The 20,384-nt window shown below is 45.0% G+C and overlaps 1 protein-coding gene across 1 annotated transcript; it reads right to left on the bottom strand.

Annotated features, from left to right (window-relative positions):
- Window positions 1-5,176: 5,176 nt before the first annotated feature.
- On the bottom strand, window positions 5,177-14,349 carry gdf5 (growth differentiation factor 5). The gene is made up of 2 exons (XM_006801883.3): window positions 13,860-14,349; window positions 5,177-6,881 (listed from the first exon to the last, which is right to left on the bottom strand). The coding sequence occupies exons 1-2, from the start codon at window positions 14,347-14,349 to the stop codon at window positions 5,932-5,934; spliced, it is 1,440 nt and encodes a 479-aa protein (XP_006801946.3). The 3' UTR covers window positions 5,177-5,931.
- Between the last annotated feature and the right edge of the window lie 6,035 nt (window positions 14,350-20,384).

Here is a 20,384-nt window from a genome sequence, read left to right on the forward strand (position 1 = left end):
AGGAGGGAATGTTGTGCTGCGTTAAACAACATCAGGCTTTACTTAAACATTGTTTTAATTATTTTAGGAAATTAAATCCAACACATAATTATGTGCAACAATATACGCTCACTGACTTTATTAGTGGAATAATAAATGAAAACAGAAGCTGTTTCAGGCACGAAGCGCCTCCAACCTGCTGTTGTTGCTGTTATCGCTTCTGCTTTAGTGGAAGCTCGAAAAACAAAGACTGGGACTGATTCATACCTGATCCAGCTTCACTCCGGACCAACATCCAGGTCAAATATCCCCATCTGTTACCTGTAAATGAATGATTTCAGGTCATTCCTATTTCCCCCAGTTCTACAGTGGTTTGCAAAAGTATTCGGCCCCTTGAACTTTCCCACATTTTGTCACATTACAGCCACAAACATGAATCAATTTTACTGGAATAGATAGATTGGAAAGACCAACACAAAGTGGTGTACACGTGAGAAGTGGAACGAAAATCAGACATGATTCCAAACATTTTTTACAAATAAGTAACTGCAAAGTGGGGTGTGCGTAATTATTCAGCCCCCTTTGGTCTGAGTGCAGTCAGTTGCTCATAGACGTTGCCTGATGAGTGCTAATGACTAAATAGAGTGCACCTGTGTGTAATCTAATGTCAGTACAAATACAGCTGCTCTGTGACGGCCTCAGAGGTTGTCTAAGAGAATATTTGGAGCAACAACACCATGAAGTCCAAAGAACACACCAGACATGTCAGGGATAAAGTTACTGAGAAATTTAAAGCAGGCTTAGGCCACAAAAAGATTTCCCAAGCCTTGAACATCCACGGAGCACTGTTCAAGCCATCATTCAGAAATGGAAGGAGTATGGCACAACTGTAAACCTACCAAGACAAGGCCGTCCACCTAAACTCACAGGCCGAACAAGGAGAGCGCTGATCAGAAATGCAGCCAAGAGGCCCATGGTGACTCTGGACGAGCTGCAGAGATCTACAGCTCAGGTGGGGAACCTGTCCATAGGACAACTATTAGTGGTGCACTGCACAAAGTTGGCCTTTATGGAAGAGCGGCAAGAAGAAAGCCATTGTTAACAGAAAACCATAAGAAGTCTCGTTTGCAGTTTGCCACAAGCCATGTGGGGGACGCAGCAAACATGTGGGGGACGCAGCAAACATGTGGGGGACGCAGCAAACATGTGGGGGACGCAGCAAACATGTGGGGGACACAGCAAACATGTGGGGGACACAGCAAACATGTGGAAGAAGCTGCTAACACTGCACATCACTCTGAACACACCATCCCCACTGTCAGATATGGTGGTGGCAGCATCATGCTGGTGCTTCTCTTCAGCAGGGACAGGGAAGCTGGTCAGAGTTGATGGGAAGATGGATGGAGCCAAATACAGGGCAATCTTGGAAGAAAACCTCTTGGAGTCTGCAAAAGACTTGAGACTGGGGCGGAGGTTCAGCTTCCAGCAGGACAACGACCCTAAACATAAAGCCAGGGCAACACTGGGATGGTTTAAAACAAAACCTATCCATGTGTTAGAACGGCCCAGTCAAAGTCCAGATCTAAATCCAATCGAGAATCTGTGGAAAGATCTGAAAACTGCTGTTCACAAACGCTGTCCATCTAATCTGACTGAGCTGGAGCTGTTTTGCAAAGAAGAACGGGCAAAGATTTCAGTCTGTAGATGTGCAAAGCTGGTAGAGACAGACCCTAAAAGACTGGCAGCTGTAACTGCAGCAAAAGGTGGTTCTACAAAGTATTGACTCAGGGGGCTGAATAATTACGCACACCCCACTTTGCAGTTATTTATTTGTAAAAAATGTTTGGAATCATGTCTGATTTTCGTTCCACTTCTCATGTGTTCACCACTTTGTGTTGGTCTTTCCAATCTATCTATTCCAGTAAAATTGATTCATGTTTGTGGCTGTAATGTGACAAAATGTGGGAAAGTTCAAGGGGGCTGAATACTTTTGCAAGCCACTGTATAAGACCCATAAAGAGGGCCTCAAAACTTCTTCATAAGGATGTTTATCAGGACAATTCACTCTGAAAATAACTTTTTCATATTTTGTCTTTGTCACAACAATTTCAGTGTTTAAAGTTAAACAGTTTAAGAAATTTAGAAACATTAATATTAGCAGTATTGAGACAGTGGTATAAGTATTCTGTGAATCTACTCTCAAAAGTCCAGTTGTTGTTTTAAAAGAAAAGCTGCCGTTGCTTGGGTGGATTTTTTTAGGTGGGTCTCTGGCTGGGAAAAAATAAACACAGTGAATATCTCTTATCTGCAAACACCATTTGTTACACGAAGCCAAAATTAGCCCTGTCAGGTCTGAGTGGACGGGTTCCTTCCCACATCTGAAAAGAATGAGCTGATTGTTAACCGGCACACAAATCCGACGCGCCATAAATCAAAGAACAAACTGAATTTTCATCAAGTCAAAGCTGCAGTAAACCAGACGTATTATGCATTTCATAATAAGGCAAACCACTCGGGGCATGTGCATCAAACTCAAGGTCCGTCTATCGTTGCAGGTTCTCGGTACGTTTGACCTGCTGTGAAGCATCCTGTGTACACACCAAACATCCATCCATCCATTTTCTGCAGCCTATCCGGTCGTGGGGACAACAGTTTAACCAGACTCCTTCTCCACAGCCACCTCCCACACCTCTTCTGTGGGAACATTGACGAGTTCCCGAGCTAGTCTAGACTTTGACTGAGTGTCTTGGGTGTGCCCCAAGCTTCCTGCTGCTAGGCCATGCCCAAAACACCTCACACAGAGGCATCCAGAAAGCACCCTGATACTGGAGACTGGTTCTGGAAGACGAGCTGTGCCCAGCGATAAAGCTTGGGCTGTTTTCCCACCTGAGAGCTGACGCTCCATGTCCCAGTAAGCAGTCTGGGAACGTTTTAGGTGACACCCATGAGACCTTAATGACTCACACGATGGTAGGTTGGATGACCTGTGCACTGCAGAGTTACATGTAGATTTCCTTTACACCCGTTAAGAGTGATGAGAGACTAATTTATGCTTAATAGGCTGTGCAACATTCGTAATGAGTTCCAAAAACCTTGATTTGGCTCCATGCAGATAAAAATTGTTTATTTTGGTCAAAGATTGCTTAAAAATGTCTCCTTTGATTGATGTTAGATGAGTTGGAGCTCACAGACTTCCTGTTTAACTCTTGACATGTTGCTCATTTCCCCGTGCAGCTCAACACATTCTCAGGTTCAGGAATATGGGATCATAGCATATATAAGATGAGTTATAAGATGTCCATTTGGATATCCCAAACAGGTAAAATTATAAAGAAGGAAGCAAACGTGAAGCCAGACCTAATGTAAAGGCGGTTATTATCAAGTGCACAGTCGGAACAAGTGCTTTCTGCACTAAATGAGCTCCTCTTGGGGTTAAAACACAAACTGAACAGCCCTAATATTCTCAGGTTCCAGTCCCACTGAGCCTCTCTCTGCCTCCACCTCCTCAGTTCAGTGTTTTGGGGATGGGGGTGGGGGTCATACCACTGGTATGCCTCAGCTTTGATTAAAGGAAATGCTTACATCAGTCCTTCTCCAAGAGAAACAAGCCATCCGCTCGGCACAGATGGTTTTATCCAATAGCTCGCGAGCTTCACGGGCAGGCAGGCAGACAGGTGTGCTCGCTGCTGACGGTAGGAGGCACACGCACACGCACGTTACTGCTGTTGCGTGTGTTCTGCAGCAACACCATCGATGCAGTCATCTCTACAGCTTCACACATTGTCAGGTTTTCCTCAGAGTCTGCGCTTTCTCGAGTAATCAGAGGAGGCAGAGAGAGATTATGAAACAACCAGACCAGGATGTGAACATGTTCAAGGCCCCGCGACCCCGTTATAACGCACGTCTCCCTCACTGACTCTGAACAACAAAGAACTGATCGTTTCTAAAAGTCTGATTTAACAATTAGGAGAAGCTGAGAGTGATACTTTCTTTTCTACTGTTTATTGTGAGGAAATGAGAAAATCTACAATATTAAATATATTAAATAAATATGTGACAGTATATGGTTATATGATATATTTTGAGCATGCACGACCAGAAGAAGAACCTGCTGGGGCAGACACGGACTCCTGAGAGTCCCATTGGGAATGCTGGAGCAGAGCGAGGCTGAGGATCTCTGCAAACTCTGTAGTATCCACAGCCCAGGCTCAGAGCAGCAGCTAAGGACGGATGGATGCTAAATGGACTGGTTCTTATAAAGCGCTTCATACCTCGCGCCTTATCCACAGCCATTCATACAAGCGGTTTCTTCCATGCTCAGGTGCTTCACATCACTCCGATGGATCCTTGGTTTAGGATATTTGGCCTGCAGGCATCTTTTCACCAACCTTCCAATCCGATGACCTTCTCTACCTCGTGAGCTGCAGACACCCGGGATGGATAAATGCAGTGATGCATTTATAAGTGAGCTGACAGTGTTTCTAGTTACCTGTAACTGTTGTGTTGTAAGTCTGCTTAGGCTGTTTGTTTGTTTTAGGACTTACATAATAATAATTGGTCAAACTGGTTCTTCCTCAAGTGGCGATGAAACCCTTGAGGCTTGCTCCAAAACCAGTCAGTCCCCACAAACACCAGTATGAACCCCCTCCAAGGTCATCAGCTGACCCTGTGCAAACAGAGCTGTTTTTTTTTAAACTTTTGACAGTTAGCACCTATGATAGCCCCTCTGGGGCTTAAAAGATGCCGCTTTAAAGCAGAAACGAAGATGTTTACATGAAGATGTTGCTACAGAAATAATTTTGGTAACTGAAGTCCCCGAACTGGATCTTTGGACCAGTTTGTGCTGTTTTGGAGTAAGGTACATGTCGGAGTGATGCAATTATCTCTGTGGTTAGCCAGATCGTCCGAGACGTCTGTGCTCCAGTTTTCTTATCTTATTTTATGGGGCTTAGTGCTAACTTACAGATATGTACAATTTATTAATGCAGCTGATAATCTACAGCCTGCTCCGGCTCCAGAGGAAAAATGCTGACACTGAGATTTCAAAACGTGGAGTCCACAGCTGTGGTTACATCACAGAGGCTTTGACCATCTTTTATATGTAGACACCCAGATGATGAATTCAGCGCCTGCAAATCTACTTGCAGAGTCTATAATAAAGAGATGAAGCTGGAAATGAGCACATCAGGTCCCCTTTAATAGGCACAAAGTTAAAAAACCCGACTCCTCGTAATTTTAACTAGACCTTTGCAACAGTTTATCAAGCCAGCCAAGTAAAACACTCATGTTCCACATCAAACAGTCATTCCTGGGTTAAATTGTAAATTTGGCAGCTGTAAATCTCACAAATTCCTCCGATAGTTTAGTCTGCAGATCCTCGAGGGGGTGGGGGGGCAGAGGTTTTCACTGATAGGAGTTTGGAGCTCAGTCAATTAGACATTTTTTTTATTGAACACGAGTTTATGCAGCTTTCCCAAATTTGGAGCAGGTCAGATGAGCACTTCATCCCTGGCTCGTATTTATACATCAGAAATTCTTGACATGCTTTACAAAAAGGTCTTGGATAAGGCATACAAATGACTTCATCGGATAAGTGCTGGAATAGAGCATTTTTAAGTATAACACTTCATTTTTCCAAACTCTTTACAACAATCTGCAAATTGATACGAATCTAAGAAGAAGGAAAAAGTCCGTCGAAACAGTCCAAACTAGTCTTTTTCCATCGGGTCGTGTTTCCATTATTTGGATTGTACTGGATGCATATTGCTCATCACTACCAACGTCAACATTACACAGTGAGTGGGCGTTTCAGAGCATCACCTCCGTGAGTTTATCTTCATCTGTTTAGTCTTAAATAGTCTCTGGTATGCATTCTTGTAAGCCCGCTTGAGTGTGAGGAGTAATGTGCGTTGCGTAGCAGCGAGCCTGAAATACCAACTCCAGTTTTAGCTGCTACCTGCACCCGCACGACTCCACCACCATGTCCTCGTATTGCTTGTAGACGACGTTATTGGCCGAGTCGATGTAGAGGATGCTGATCGGGCTGAGCCGTGTCGGGACGCAGCAAGTGGGCGGCGTTGACTCCGGGTCCATGGAGTTAATCAGGGTTTGTATGATGGCGTGGTTGGTCGGCTCCAGGTGTGAGCGGATGGGAAAATCGCAGGCGCCGTCGCAGTGATAGGCGTCGTACTCCAGCGGCGCGATGATCCAGTCGTCCCAGCCCATCTCCTTGAAGTTGACGTGGAGCCGTCTCCGGTGGCAGCGCAGCCTGGCCTTCACTGTCTGGTGCTGGGATATGGACTGCGGCAGGGACTGCTGCGCGGGTTTCTTGGCTCCCCTCGCGGCAGGTGCCCGTCTCATCCGTCGCTGGGTGAACAGGTACTCGTAGACTGTTTTGTTGTCGTGGCCGGACCGCGCTTTGATCTCTTTGTAAAAAAGGTCACGCTTCTTGCTTTTCCCAAATGCCAAGTAGAAGGCTTTTTCCTTGTTGGTCCTGCCGTGTCGAGCGAATCCCAGAGCGCGAAGGTCCATGGGGCGACCGCCTCCGTGCTCCAGCGCTTCCAGTTCAAAGCACAGCTCCTGGGAATGCTGGCCTTTCTGGGTTTTGAAGCCCCTAAAGACCTTCCAAACGTCAAACACTTCCCATATGCTGCTGAACAGATCCTCTACGGTCTTCACCTGGACAAGAGCGGCCTTTTGTTTGCCTGAAGCGCAGGTGTACAGCCTTAGGAGCGGTGACGGGACTCCTCCTCCTTCTCCTCCTCTGTAGCCTATCAAGACTCTGCGAGGGTCAGGCAGGCGCTTCCTCAGGATGTGTAGCTCGGCCCCCAGGAGCCCATCCCGTTCCAGAGAGCTGATGTTGAAGAGATACCTCTGCCGTCGCAGCTGGGGCCCACGTTCATCTGTGATTAGAAACGGAAGCTCAGGTAAATATTCACAGACAGGCAAGAAGAAAAATAGTACAACACAGCAACTAAGGACTGTTGAGTAAATGAATGAATCATCAGCTGTTGGCCACCGTCAGGTCATGAAATACACTGACAGCTCCATACACTTCCATAACTGTTTCTTTCTTTTTTAACTAAATCTTTTACGAGATCTCCCTACTTGAAATCTTCATTGAACCCATTTTAATAATCCAGATATTGTCTGATCTCAGCTTTTGAAATATAAAGAGATACTGTACTTTCATTCAGTGCTGCTCCCCAGACTATAGACTTTCATTCATGACCCTTTTTATCATCACAATCTTGGTATTGAGCTGTGCGTCTGACTGTGAAACCAAGTGATGCTGAAGACTCACTGGACAGGGATTTGTGATTGGCATGTATTTAGCCAAGCTGGAGCCTAACCTGGATAAACATCCTTTCTCTTAGAATGACCATAATGTAGAAAATAAGTCTTCTGCATTGGCTCTGCTGTTATTCTTTTATACCAGCTCACTCCCGAGGCATAACATGCCGACGTTTTGTCACGTCCCGCGGCGTTCCTGAGGAACGCGAAAGGAGACCTTCGGCGTTCTTATGGTACGCAGCAGGTTATGGCTGAAATCCAGTGCAATGACGCTCCCGCGGTAATAGACGTTCCAGCCCTGTATTCCAGCCCTAAACCTAACCTTATTCCTGACATTAACCATGACTTTAATGACGTTAAATAGCGTGTTTTGAAGTGATTTGAAGAAAAAGAGCAAACGTGTAGATTCAGTCCAGACGGTTCTCATATTTCCTCATTTTTTCGAGGTCGTCATTTAGGAACGTGGTGGGTAGCCGAAAACGTAATATGTTGACGATTTGTCACCTAGCGTAAAATGTTACGCTTTGGGAGTGAGAACGTGTTGTTTATACTGTTCGTGGGCGATCGTGGCTCAAGAGTTGGGAGTTCGTCTTGTAATCGGAAGGTTGCCGGTTCGAGCCCCGGCTTGGACAGTCTCGGTCGTTGTGTCTTTGGGCAAGACACTTCACCCGTTGCCTACTGGTGGTGGTCAGAGGGCCCGCTGGCGCCAGTGTCCGGCAGCCTCGCCTCTGTCAGTGCGCCCCAGGGTGGCTGTGGCTACAATGTAGCTGCCATCACCAATGGGTGGATGTGTAAAGCGCTTTGGGGTCCTTAGGGACGAGTAAAGCGCTTTACAAATACAGGCCATTTACCATTTGTTTACATTTTTCCTCCAGGTAAAATAGTTTTTCTGGATCTTGTCTGTTTTATAAAAACATTACTATTGTTTATATTTTTATTACCCTTTTAAAAAAGGAGAGAACAGCATTCTTGACTTTATTTTGGGATTTTTTTTATCATCATAAACATCATAATAGCCGAAAATGTGAAGTGAACTACAGTTCCTCAAATATCCATTGGTTCAAAGGTGTATCAATACCATCAATACCATCAAATGTTAAAATGTCCAACTTAACAACAAATATAAACATTTTTATATCCTGTTACAATTCAAATGGTTTTGGTTTCCATCCATCAATTTGCTTCCACTTATCCTTTTCAGGGTCGTGGGGGGCGCTGGAGCCTCTCCCAGCTGTCACCCTGGACAGGTCGCCAGTCTGTCACAGGGCTAACACACAGAGACTGACAACCATTCGCACTCACATTCACACCTATGGGAAATTTAGATTGATCAATGAGTGCATGTGGGGAGAATATGCAAACTCCACACACAAAGTGGGTTTTGGTCTCATGTAGCTGATTATATGAAGACCATATGAAGGTGAATCCATTCATCAGTATATAAGAAGTGTTTCCAGGTCTCCACACCTGGTTGACTTTTTTGATGACGTTGATATTTAAATTTTTTATCATTCTGTGCTGATGACATTCAACTGTTGTTTAACCCCCACCAGTTGTCCACCCTAGTACACTGTTACCAGGTTAGCGATTGGCTCTCTGGCAGATACCTTGTTTTAAATGCCAACAAGACTAAAGTCGTGCTTACAGTTCCTCCTGAAGTACATCCAAAGAATCAGACTCTTGCTTCTTTTTGTTTGTGTTTGAAATCTTGGTGTAATATTCATTTTATTCTGGGCTTCAACTTGCTCTCATTCCTGTTTCTTTCATTTAAGACACATTTCTAAATTGCAACACATGGTTTCCTCTGCTGACCTGGAAAAACATATTCGTGCATTTGTGTCATCGTGTTTAGATTGATCCCCGTTTACCATCTTGGGCAAAGCATCTCTTTGCAATACGAAATGCTGCTGCCAGATTATCACCCCTATTTTGTGCTCCTTATCTGGCTCCCAATAGATTTTTGGTTTTAAAATTTCTGTATTAGCATTTAGCACTAAACAGCTAGTGCTATTTAGCTTCTTAGCTTCTTAGCTATATAGCTTCTTACAAAACACACCATCTTTGTTCACAGGCTCTCTGAAACACTCTAACCAATAGATTTTACATATTTAATGATGTTACTGAGACTGTATGGATGTAATGTAGCAATACAGACACCTGTTAATTAGTGCTATAGATGCAGTTTGCTAACAAAGGGCTACCAACAGCTGGTAACTGAGCTCTCTACCTTCTGGTCCAAATATGGTAACTCGTTGCTTTAAATAAATAAATCAATAAAAACATGGTGGTAGCCAAAATGTAAATGTTGAAGCTTCAAACCACAGATGCAAAAACTGGTGAATGATGTCAGTTGCCATATCTACAATAAACTACTGCAGGCATTATGAAGGAAATTGACATAAATAATAAGAATGAGCATCCAAAGACTCGTGTTTACACTTTATGGTTTACTTTATATTAATTGTCCTCAAATTAAAGTAATGTCCTCACGGGTAAGTGAAAAGCTTTAAGTCCCCATAACATATGTAAAACAAGTATACACACTCATGCTGTGTGCACAGCATCAGAAAGCATGAGCTGAAGGGTGTAGATGGTTTTCTGTTGTTGTCAGTGAGGGAAACTGTAAACTTCCCTATCCAATGAAACCCAGCAGATACATGTGTTTTAAATTCTCTGTGAGGACCCAGGTCGGCTAATATATTCTCATGATTCTGAGCCTAATTTATCCCTGATCAACCCTGAACCTTCAAACAGACCTCTGAACTACTGTCCTCATGTTCCACACATGTCCTCACTTCAAAGGTCAGAGAAATCACTCTGGTCCTCGCAAAGTTAGCTGTGCATCTGCACACAAACTGCTTACATGTTCTCACAGCACCCCCTCCTGCTGTCCAGGACTTTATCATGCATTGAAAAGTACATCAGAACCAGGCCGGGAGACCGCAACGGTCTGTAAACAGGCCTGTTATTGTGGACCTGCAGCTATTCACAGCAGACAGACAGCAAACACACACACACACTCCTCTTTGGACAGTCTGATTAAAGCTGAGAGGAATTTGGTTTCACAAACTCTCCCGCGCTTGTAAATCAGCGAGGATAAATAATGTTGGAGCTCTCAGGTGTGGTCTTTATCACTTCAGAACGCTCAGAAAATCACATTCTTTCAGCAGCGGCTTGGAACAGATTATTGTGTATGCAGAACACACAAGATTAAACGTTTGGCTTCTTAACTCTGACTTCATCCCTCTACTAACAGCTTTCAGGATGTCCAGTGGGGGCGGGGCTTTAAAATAGCTGACAGAAGGGCAGCAAGCAGCAGCAGAGCTCTCAGGTGAGATGTCTGACTTTGGCACTTTGTCAAAACTTATTTATATTACAGGGCTCACTGTGCCAAAACAAGAGCTTTTTCAAACTCATTTATTTATAACTCAGTAAAATTATAACTGACCAAAATTAAATAAGATTTACATTTCTTTTTGTCACATGAGCAGATACATCGAGGGCATCAAACACGTGGTTCAGGGGCCAAAACTGGTCCAGGAAAGGGTCAGAGTTGGCCGACTGGATGAGTTTATTAAAGCGTGTAAAGTACATTGTTGTTATGGGTTACTGTTCATGGGGTTAAAATTAATGAACAGTTTTATTAAGTGCTGTTATTAAGGGCTTTTTATCTAAGCAGGTGAGTGGAGAGTGGACAGGGGAAAAGATGCAGCAAATAACCCGAGTGGATTCAACTACTGCAATAGCCTTAAAGTATGTGGGTCACCTGCTCAAACAAAGCTCTAAAACACCAAGATTTAGTTAAGAAAGACTCTAAAATTCAAATGTTTTGTGATCTATAAATTGAAAACTCGACATTTCCGGCTGATCACCACTCCTAAAATTATGAAAGTAATATAACTACAAAAAAACTACTTTTGTCTGGAGAATGTTGCTCACTTGCACACGTGGCTTCAGCTTTTTTAACATACTGGCCCCGGCCCAGGTGAAGATTTCCCACTCTGGGGGAAAATGACCGAATCTCTCCTAATCCCAGGCGGGTCACCAGCTGAGACGGAGAGATGGACTATTTAACTATTTGCACCAACTAACCAAACCCCACTAACTACACTTTGGGCGGTGGGAGGAAGCCGGAGTGAACTCGCACAGTGACAACATGCAAACGTCACACAGAAAGGATGGTGGAGTCGAAACCAGGTGTTCCTACTGTTCCTGCATTCAGTGGTTATTTACTGCACTGCTGTACTATACGGCCTGACATGGGTAAACAAATCAGTGGGTTAAAAAGGGAAAAATGACTTTAAAAATTTAATGATCAAAATCACTGCCAGATCAACTTTTAATCGACTAATCAGGGTGGCATTGGGGGCCCCAGAGCAACGTCTTGCTCTAGGGCCCCTCAGGAGGTAGGTTCAGCCTTGCCTGTGGCAGGAAGAAAGAAGGAGCGGCAGCAGCAACGGAGGAATAAAGGCAGAAAAAAGGAAGCGAGTAAGAGTGAATGAAAGGATGGAAGGTAAATAACGAGCGTCGGGGTGATCAGTTCCTCGTCTCAGCATGTGGACGAAGTCAGCGGCGACTCGCTGAACAAATAAAGGCCACATTAAAAGTACATTAAGTGGTGGAAATGTAAACCTTCAGCAGCAGCAGGAACATGAAACTGCGCTCATTTAAAGACGCTTCTAAAACTGTTTTACATCGTAAAGACAACACGACACGGAGGGCTGTGAGCACTGTTTATTTACCCTCACGAGGCCGTATATATCACTGAGAGCCGACCAGATGTTAGAAACACACACAGACTCACAACTGCAAAGGAATAAATATACATAAATATGTGCATACATGTGCACAGACATGTTCCAGACGTTAAAACTGTTGAAACATCAAACACAAATTATTCCTCTGCTACACTACCTGCTGTTACAAGACTAATTAGTTATTGGTCTTTAGAAAAATGCTTATTAGAATGCATTTCTAATTTCATACATGTAAACTCACTCCCTTGGTCCCCACTGTTTGGTTTTCTCCCACCAAAGTACCAGATATAGACAAACATAGCTGCCATCACAGCTTGTAACCCCCTCCTGGCTGGTTACAATAAAGCCCATAAGCCCCGCCCACTTTACGCTTGCAGCGGTGACCCGAGCCAATCTGAGAGAGCCATTCCACTTCCTGTCAATACCAAACTGGCTGAAATTCAAGCGTGCAGCGGAGGGTGCCCGTGAGAAAGTCCTCAATAAACAGGAGTGAAAGGAGCTAAATAATTATTTCCAGCTGTTTGTAGAAAAAAAAGCTCAAGTTTTATTTTAGTTTTCACAAATCCAGCATCGATGATGTATGCGGCCTAAATTAAATCTACACTGGTGTCCTTTAGGTTTTTTTACACTGCAATTTTACAGCTGAAAATGAAATATATTTATTGGCTCAGCCGGTTCTGTCAGAAAAATCCCAGAAGAGCATCCTCCATGAACCTGGAAGTCCAGAGAGTGGGATCTATTTTAAAAAGGTGTAAAGATTAAAAGCTGTAATCTGTTTTGATAAAAGTAGTTGTGTTCAAATGCAGTTTAAAACCTTCCCAAATTAAATGAAGGCATCATCTCTGTTTCTGCTAAAGAGAGATCAACTTCCTTCAAATTCAAGCCAAGCTGTCTTTTTCTTGTAATACCAGTTTGCACCACAAGGTGGTTTAATGAGTCAGCTTTTACATAAACATACATACATAAAGAAAAATAGAATAGTGCTTCTGATTGGCTACGCCTCTCAAAAAACAAATTAAACAGCAGGTGGGTGTGGCTTCTGTGATGGGAGGACCATATAAGGATATCTAATCTTACTGACATCACACAGATCCAAATCTAGAAAAAAAAATCTAAACCTGAGAGTTCAGAGCAGCCTTAGCTTTTGGATGACCGACCTCAGTATTTAAAACATCACATGACTGCGCACGGCTGGAAGAGGAGATCAACTAAAACTTCTCGGCTAAATCACATCCTCTGTTAGCTCTGGATGGAGCTGTTTCTTTAAGCTAAGCTAACTGGCTGTCAGTTTGTTGAACGCTCCTTCTCCTCACACTCTGCTCACTGCTGACTTCCTGATTTTAACGCCACAATCCTCAGCCTGTGCCCTCAGCACCACCCTGGTCTGGTTCCCCCCCACACTGGTCTCCAGTCCCTTAAAGCAGCTCTCATTCTATGGCACCTGAAGTTCCAGTGGCATCCTTTTTATACTCCCCATTTTTTAATTGTTAATGAATTGTAGATGTGAGGTCTGAACTTGTTGTGGATTCTAGAGTGAGACTTTAAACGCAGCTAACAGCCCCTCCCCCCTGCTCATCCTCTGGCCCCTCAGATCTCCTCTAACCTCCTGCTCCAGCTGCTGCTCCCAGAGTACCAGGGGCACAAACGCATCATGAAGTAGCTGTCCTGCTGCCCCCACAGCGTGGACCCCCACCCACCCATCACAGCTCAGCTGAGTGTGTGTCTGCCACCAACCCTGCACTAACAGCGTGTCACTGTCACTCTGTTTCTTTCATGGGACTGAAAAGTGACGTGGGAGCACGCAGAGAGGCTCGTGGGTGATGCGGTTACCTTGCCCTTTATCCACGAAGCTCGTGATGGTGTTGGCCAGGCCGGCCTCGTGCAGCGCGCTGCCGTTAACGTCACCGCTGGAGAGAGACCAGTACAGCGCGAGCATGTAGTCGTGCGGCGTCACGAGCGGCTGTTTGTGGCTCGCGGCCCCCCGCTGCGCCGCCGGAGCCGGCGCGCTATGGGCTCTCTGCGGGGACGCGGTGCGCGCAGCCGCGGCCGCAACTTTTCCCAAACTTCTCCCAGATGAACCTCCACCTCCTCCACCCGCTCGTGCATGTGCGTTAATGGCAGCGGGAGCGTGCGCCTTATCGTGCGCATCCCCGCCGAGGAGCCGGGAGCGCACGGGGTCCGTGCGCCCTGAGCTGGTCGCCCTGGTCGCCTCTCCTCTGATAACCGGCGGACCTGCGCGGACACGCGCCGTGGGGCCGGGGTGCAGGTGAACCAGGGTCCAGCAGCTGAGCAGCAGAGACAGACGCGTCACAGCTTTCATCCTAAAGCGCGTTCGCCTCCCGCCAGGCTGTCATCGTAGCGAAGTGCAGTGAGATCACAAGGAAGCTGAAGCGGCAAAGAGCAGTAAATCCGAGTGGGTCATCCTCACGAGAAATGCACAAAAGCTGCTGCCCCCGCCTGAAACTCGCCAGAGACACGTGCCAGGCGGTGAAAGCAGAGACTGTAACGGACGTCTACAAGCAGAAGAAACAAATCCCGCACAGCTTTATTGTCCCACGCGTCATGTGTGAGGAGCATAGTGCTGGAGAGATGTACCCGGCACAGCAGAACGCAAAGCCCGGGCTGAGAGGCGCATAAACACTCCGCGAACTGTTGGAAGTCTTGTAAGAAACTTCTTTAAATCCCCCTTTTTTTTCTCTCAGAGGGAAGAATGGCGTAATGCCGCAGCCCTCCCTCCCTCTCTCTCTCTCTCCAGAGTTTGAACTCCGTCCAGTGAAAATATTTCACTCACACACCAACCTGCAGGTGCTCGAAAAACTCCTCCAGCGAACCTGAGCGCAGGAATTGGAAAAGGAATTCCAGAAAACTGGTTTAATTACCGCGTGATGTCATGCTGCCCAAACTCATTTAACAGCGATATTTCTCCTCAAATCTTCCTCCCTCTTTTCCACCAATGACTCACTGAAGCTGCAACACGGAAAGGCCTCCCCCCCGACACACACACACACGCACACACGCACGCACACGCACACACGCACAGGAGGGTAATGAAAAAGTTTACATCACTGAAAAGAGCCAAAAAGCGCAGAATTAAAAATCTCCACTCATCGGTTTGATCTGTGTTTTTCAGCAGATTTTTTCTGTTTTGCGTCTCTTTGTTCTCATTAACAGATATTTTTATCGCTCAGCAGCATCTCTGGATGATTCTTTGCTTCACAGTTTTTATAAAGGTAAAAAAAATCCAAACTCCAACCTTCTAAACTGAAATCTGGGACATTGTTGGTACCTTTTGTTCCACCTTTCCCGTTTTCAGTCGTCAGCACTGTGAGCTGCCATCCTGTCCCACTGCATACTCGGGTATCGATGCAAAACACGAAACACTTGCTTCTCATAAACCTACTTTAAAAAGCCTTTATTCTGTCTTCCAGCAGCCACAGTACACCTGAGTGGACACATCACTGTCACTACTCTCACCTGTCAGCATCTCACACTTGTTTAGAAGACATGAAAGAAGAGTGAGACACGGGATGAAGAACAATGACATCCAATTTATTTAAACTAACATGAACAGTGAGGCTGTGCGCTGGTGGAGTCGTGTGGAAGAAGAGCTTCAGAAGTCTGGTGACTCCACGGTCTGCTCCATCCACCATCACCCACTGCACTGTGGAAATAGACCACACAGACAAGACTACACAGACTATACAAGCAAGCAAACCATCACAAAAGCTTGTGTTGGTGTTACCTATCCCAGCATGCCCTGCACCACCACAGCAACCAGCGGTTTGTCACCATGTCATCAGCCTTCATGACTGTAATTGTTGTACTGTCATTATCCTCTCCGTGTTTTATCACAGCTTTCCCCACCAGGAGGCAGCGTTTTCACAGCGTGCTGGAATATCTTCAGACTTCTTCTAACTCAACTTCTCACAACATGACATAAACGTTATTTATTCTCCTTCTTTTCATAGCAGACGGTAACTTTGAAGGTTTAAAACGAGTTCCTTCAACATGACAGATGTCCAGGCTGTGTGGACAACCACTGATGGGACAGTGGAGGGATCAACCTGTGCCGAGGACGTTGCTGAGACACTACGATGTGCACTATGTCCACTGTGCCGAGCTTTGTGGCTGTCATGTTTACCAGAATGGGCCTTTAGGTCACTGCAGGACATCCTGGGAATTTTAGCATACTGACTAGTGTGATCTAACTATAGCTGGTATCTGAAGTCCCTGCTAATGTCAGAAATGCCTTTCTGTTGTGTCCCCTGGTGTGCAGTGCTTTAGCTTATATGTTAAGTATTTTGCATAATTATAACTGTACCTAAATCTTAAGAATTGACCTCAGGTGATTTTATTTGACCTGCAGGATGCAAATGCTTCGCCTGAATATTAGTAAATATGTTGTTTTGGGCCACAGTTAGTACCTGCCATGTTTTCTGTTTTACTGTTTGCCTCTTGTACACCGTTAAACTCACTTTGTGTATTTCTGTCAGTAGTCTACACAGCCATCAACGACTGTACTGCATTACAGTTTTAATGTATTACATCTGTTTAATTTTACTATATTATCCTGTTTAAATTACTTGTGGGTCTCATATTTGACTGTTTACATTATTAAACATTAAAAGATTATAAAACCTCGAGTTTTCACGCATGTTTACAGTGTTTTGGTCTCCTTCTCTTCTCGGGGGACGAGGCGGTCGGTTCTGATTCTAACACTGTTTGCCGGTTTAATTTATGATGCCACGAGCAGCTCCAGCTCGGTGCCATAAATTTAGTTTCGACCAAGCTCAGGGAATAATTAGCAGCCAGGGTTCAGACCGGAGCTCCCGGCGGTGGAGCTGGTCTCTGGTGGTTTGTAACTGGAGCTGGTTCTGGTTCTGGTGCTGTGTTTGTCTTTCCCTCTCTTTACTCTCTCTGACCTCAGCTGCTTTTCTGTCCACCTCAGTCTCTGTGCGCTGATCATTGACCATGACAGACGGACAGGAGTGATCGGATGATGCTGTCGAGGATACATAAACTCAAAGTTGTTGTGATTGACTGGATGTGACCGTGCACTGTTGCACATTCAGACCTGACTCCAGGTGACGGCGCCTTTAAAAGCCATTAATTGCTGACCAGTGTGTTTTTACGGCATACGGTGAAGCACATGAGGCGACTGATTTGGTGCTAAGTGAATAAAATTGAACTGAATGTTACAACAGTGTGTGAACGAGCTACAGTGATGGTTTTCTGTGTGACTTTATGGGTCGTTCATGTCGTTGTGGTAATATTTCGGCCCACAGTTCATTGAGGTTTGTGTGGATTCATTTGTGCACATCTCGCAGCATTTCTGTCTGGTTGAGGTCTGGGCTTTGACTCGACCACTTAATTCTTTTAATTTTCAGCCTTTCTGTTGGAGATTTGCTTCTGCTCAGGATCATCGTCCTGTTGTTGACCCCGTTTGGTTTCACGTTTGACTCGAGAATACTTTGGTTTACAGAGGAGTTCACGGTCAACTCGATAACTGCAAGCCGCCCACGTCCTGTGGCTGCAAAATGAGGCCGCATCATCAGCCCTCCGCCGCTGAGCTGACAGTCGGTCTGAGGTATTTGTGCTGACATGCTGCGTTTTGGTTTGTCCAACTGTGCTGCCGTCCACGACGGGCAAAAACCGCCACTTTGTTCCAGACGTCTTGCGGTTCGTTCGGATGCAGCCAAACTTGTTCTTTACAGACAGACGAGGCCACGAGGCTTCCAAATAAGCCACACTTATTCAGTCTTTATCTAATTGTGCTCTCAAAAAGTTTAACATGCTAACTGAGGCTTGTTTGTAGTTTCTTTGAGCGTTGCACAGTCTGGCTGCAGACCAGAAAACTGCCAAAACCTTGGCTTTGATGGAGGTGCTGACACTCAGTGACGATCAGTTAATCAAGTGCATTTGATTAGCAGCGCCTGGCTGTTACTTGAATCCCAGTGGAAGCAGTAAAAGTGGACCTCACTCATGCAACATGTATATGTAAACCTTTGGGGTGTACTTTCTTTCTCCAGGACTGTCTGTGTGCACGTCTACAGCTCTCTCCCTCTCTGAGAGGAATTCCTGCACCGTGTTTACTCCGGTGCTTTCAGGAAGGCGTTCTGCTGGGATTGAATGTGGTACAGAAATAATCCCGATGGACACCGCGGGGGTGTGAACACTTTTTATAGCCTGTGTATATTTGAGGGCACTTCCTGTATCGGAGGAATCGTGGGCGTGCGTTTGAGCGTGAAATGTAAACAGATACCCCGGACCTCGGGTTCCTGCTCCGGACCCACCGGTCTCGCTTCAGAAAACGTTGAGCGCAGCAGATCGGGACACAGTTTGGAGAAAATGTGGTTTTCCTTTGGCGGGTCTGGCTCGTGTGGCATGCAGGACGCGGGGAACATTTCATTCTGAAAGATAAGTTGTTGACATTTCTGAGTCTGAGACATGCAACAAGGATGCCAGGCCAGAGCCAAAACCAAGGACATCAAGCGCACATGGAGTCTGATTCGAGCCAACTGACAAACAACCGTTTCCAGTACGCGGAGCTGCTCCGAGGCGAAGAGCTGCCTCGCTGCTTTTTATTCTGGCGAATGTCAAAGACGCAGCGAGGGATTTATCCTGACGCTCATATCAACAGTCTGTCATAAGTCATGATTTTATAACAAACTGTAAGCGTTTGGAGTCGGTGAGCATCACACCCATCAGCTCCAGACCAACAGGCCAAAGGACAGGACTGCTCCAACTGTCAGTAAATATATCAGCGTGTTCCCGAAGTCCTTGCTCAGGTCGCCTTCACATCATATCATCGGTCCTGTAATTATCAGTCTAGTTCTTTCTCTGCAGGATCCTTCAGATCTAAGTTTACCCCTTCAAAGTCAGATGAAGCTCCACCTGTGGTAAAGGTTTGAATGGTTCCACCGCTTCATGACCTTTCTGACTCAGCTCCGTCTTTTGCGGTATTCGGCACCGCAGACATCCATGTGAAATTTTCTGGGCTAAAATTCACAGTTTGGATCTGATTAAAAATACAGCCCAAAGAATTTCACACTGCTCCGAGTGTCACAGTCCGAGGCCGAGATCTGCTTTTGTTCAGCACGACTTTCTCCGTAACCAGCTGCATTGCGGGACACGTTTAATGTGACGTGAAGGAGCAGAAACAAGCGTCGATACTCCGGATGTTTGATCTTTTTTCTGATCATTCGCTGGAAAACACTTCAAAGAGTGCATCCTGGGTAAACTTTCAAGGTTCACATTACCAAAACACGTTACAGCGCACGAAGAGGCTCCTGTTACGCCACACCCAGCTGCACTGCGGCTGCAGTAATATAGCCGATCTGCACAATGATTATTATATTGTTGTCAGGCAAAAAAAAAATCCTTTTTCATCTTTGATGGTGCAAAAAAAGCTGCCGTGACGTGAAACATGTAAAAGTTTGACTCAGTGTTTCGTTCAAAAGCTTGTGTGTCAGAAAAGTTTCACACAAATTCTTTTAGGGCTTCATTATATAAACAAAAGATCAGCTGTTTCCAAGGTCAGGCGGGAACGGATGTGACTGATTTTACATGAAAGGACGCTCAAGCAACAATCGGGAGCTTCTTAACCAGCCAGGGATGCTGGAGGTCAAAAGGTCACTAAGGTCACTACATCCTCTGCACCTTCCTATATCCAGCGGACAGGTTTCTCAGCCAATCGGAGCTCCTGATCAGGAGATATCTGACCATTAACCCTTTAAGACCTACCATAGAACCAAGTCCGCCAGAGCTTATATTATATATTTACATGCTGTGGAGCCATTTTTGGGAGCATTTCAAGTTGCTATACATCAATACAACCATTACAGCCTAGATTTTAACAATATGTCTGCATTAAGTGCATAGTAATTACATAAATTGCAAAAAAGTGCAATAAACTACAAAAAAATGTAAAATCGTTTTTGTTTTTTTAACATATTTCTAGTTAGAGAAATTTAAGAGGCTTATCCCTCAAAACTGTAAATACAAAAAAGTTGCACAAAATAGTTTCCCACCACAGGAAATTTATTTTGAGTGTCTTCATAGTTTTATTTTTGAAATACACCAATTTTTATATACTGCAGGAAAAACGAAAATAAATATTATAATGCAAATTTGCAAAAAAGCAGCATATGCATCAAAATAAACTATTTCCAGCAGTGCAATATGAGTCCTAAGCATCCCAGAAACCACACAGAAAGTCATAAAGTCAAAGATAACTTTTAAAAACACCAGTATAGGCTCATGAGGCCCTGATGGTAAAAAACTACATTTCCGCGAAAATGACGTCACTTCCGGTTTCAGGCAGGTAATGCAAAAGTTCGCGCTGACGTCTATTCC

This window comes from Neolamprologus brichardi, chromosome 5, assembly GCF_056152115.1.
Source record: "Neolamprologus brichardi isolate AB-2024 chromosome 5, ASM5615211v1, whole genome shotgun sequence".
In the NCBI taxonomy this organism is placed as follows: Eukaryota; Metazoa; Chordata; class Actinopteri; order Cichliformes; family Cichlidae; genus Neolamprologus; species Neolamprologus brichardi.

Bases quoted from the DNA above. Each gene is read 5' to 3' on its own strand.
- gdf5 (XM_006801883.3), bottom strand. From the start codon at position 14,349: ATGAAAGCTGTGACGCGTCTGTCTCTGCTGCTCAGCTGCTGGACCCTG. The intron at 6,882-13,859 runs GTAACCGCATCA...TTCTAATCACAG, and splicing joins CTTCGTGGATAAAGGGCAAG to ATGAACGTGGGCCCCAGCTG.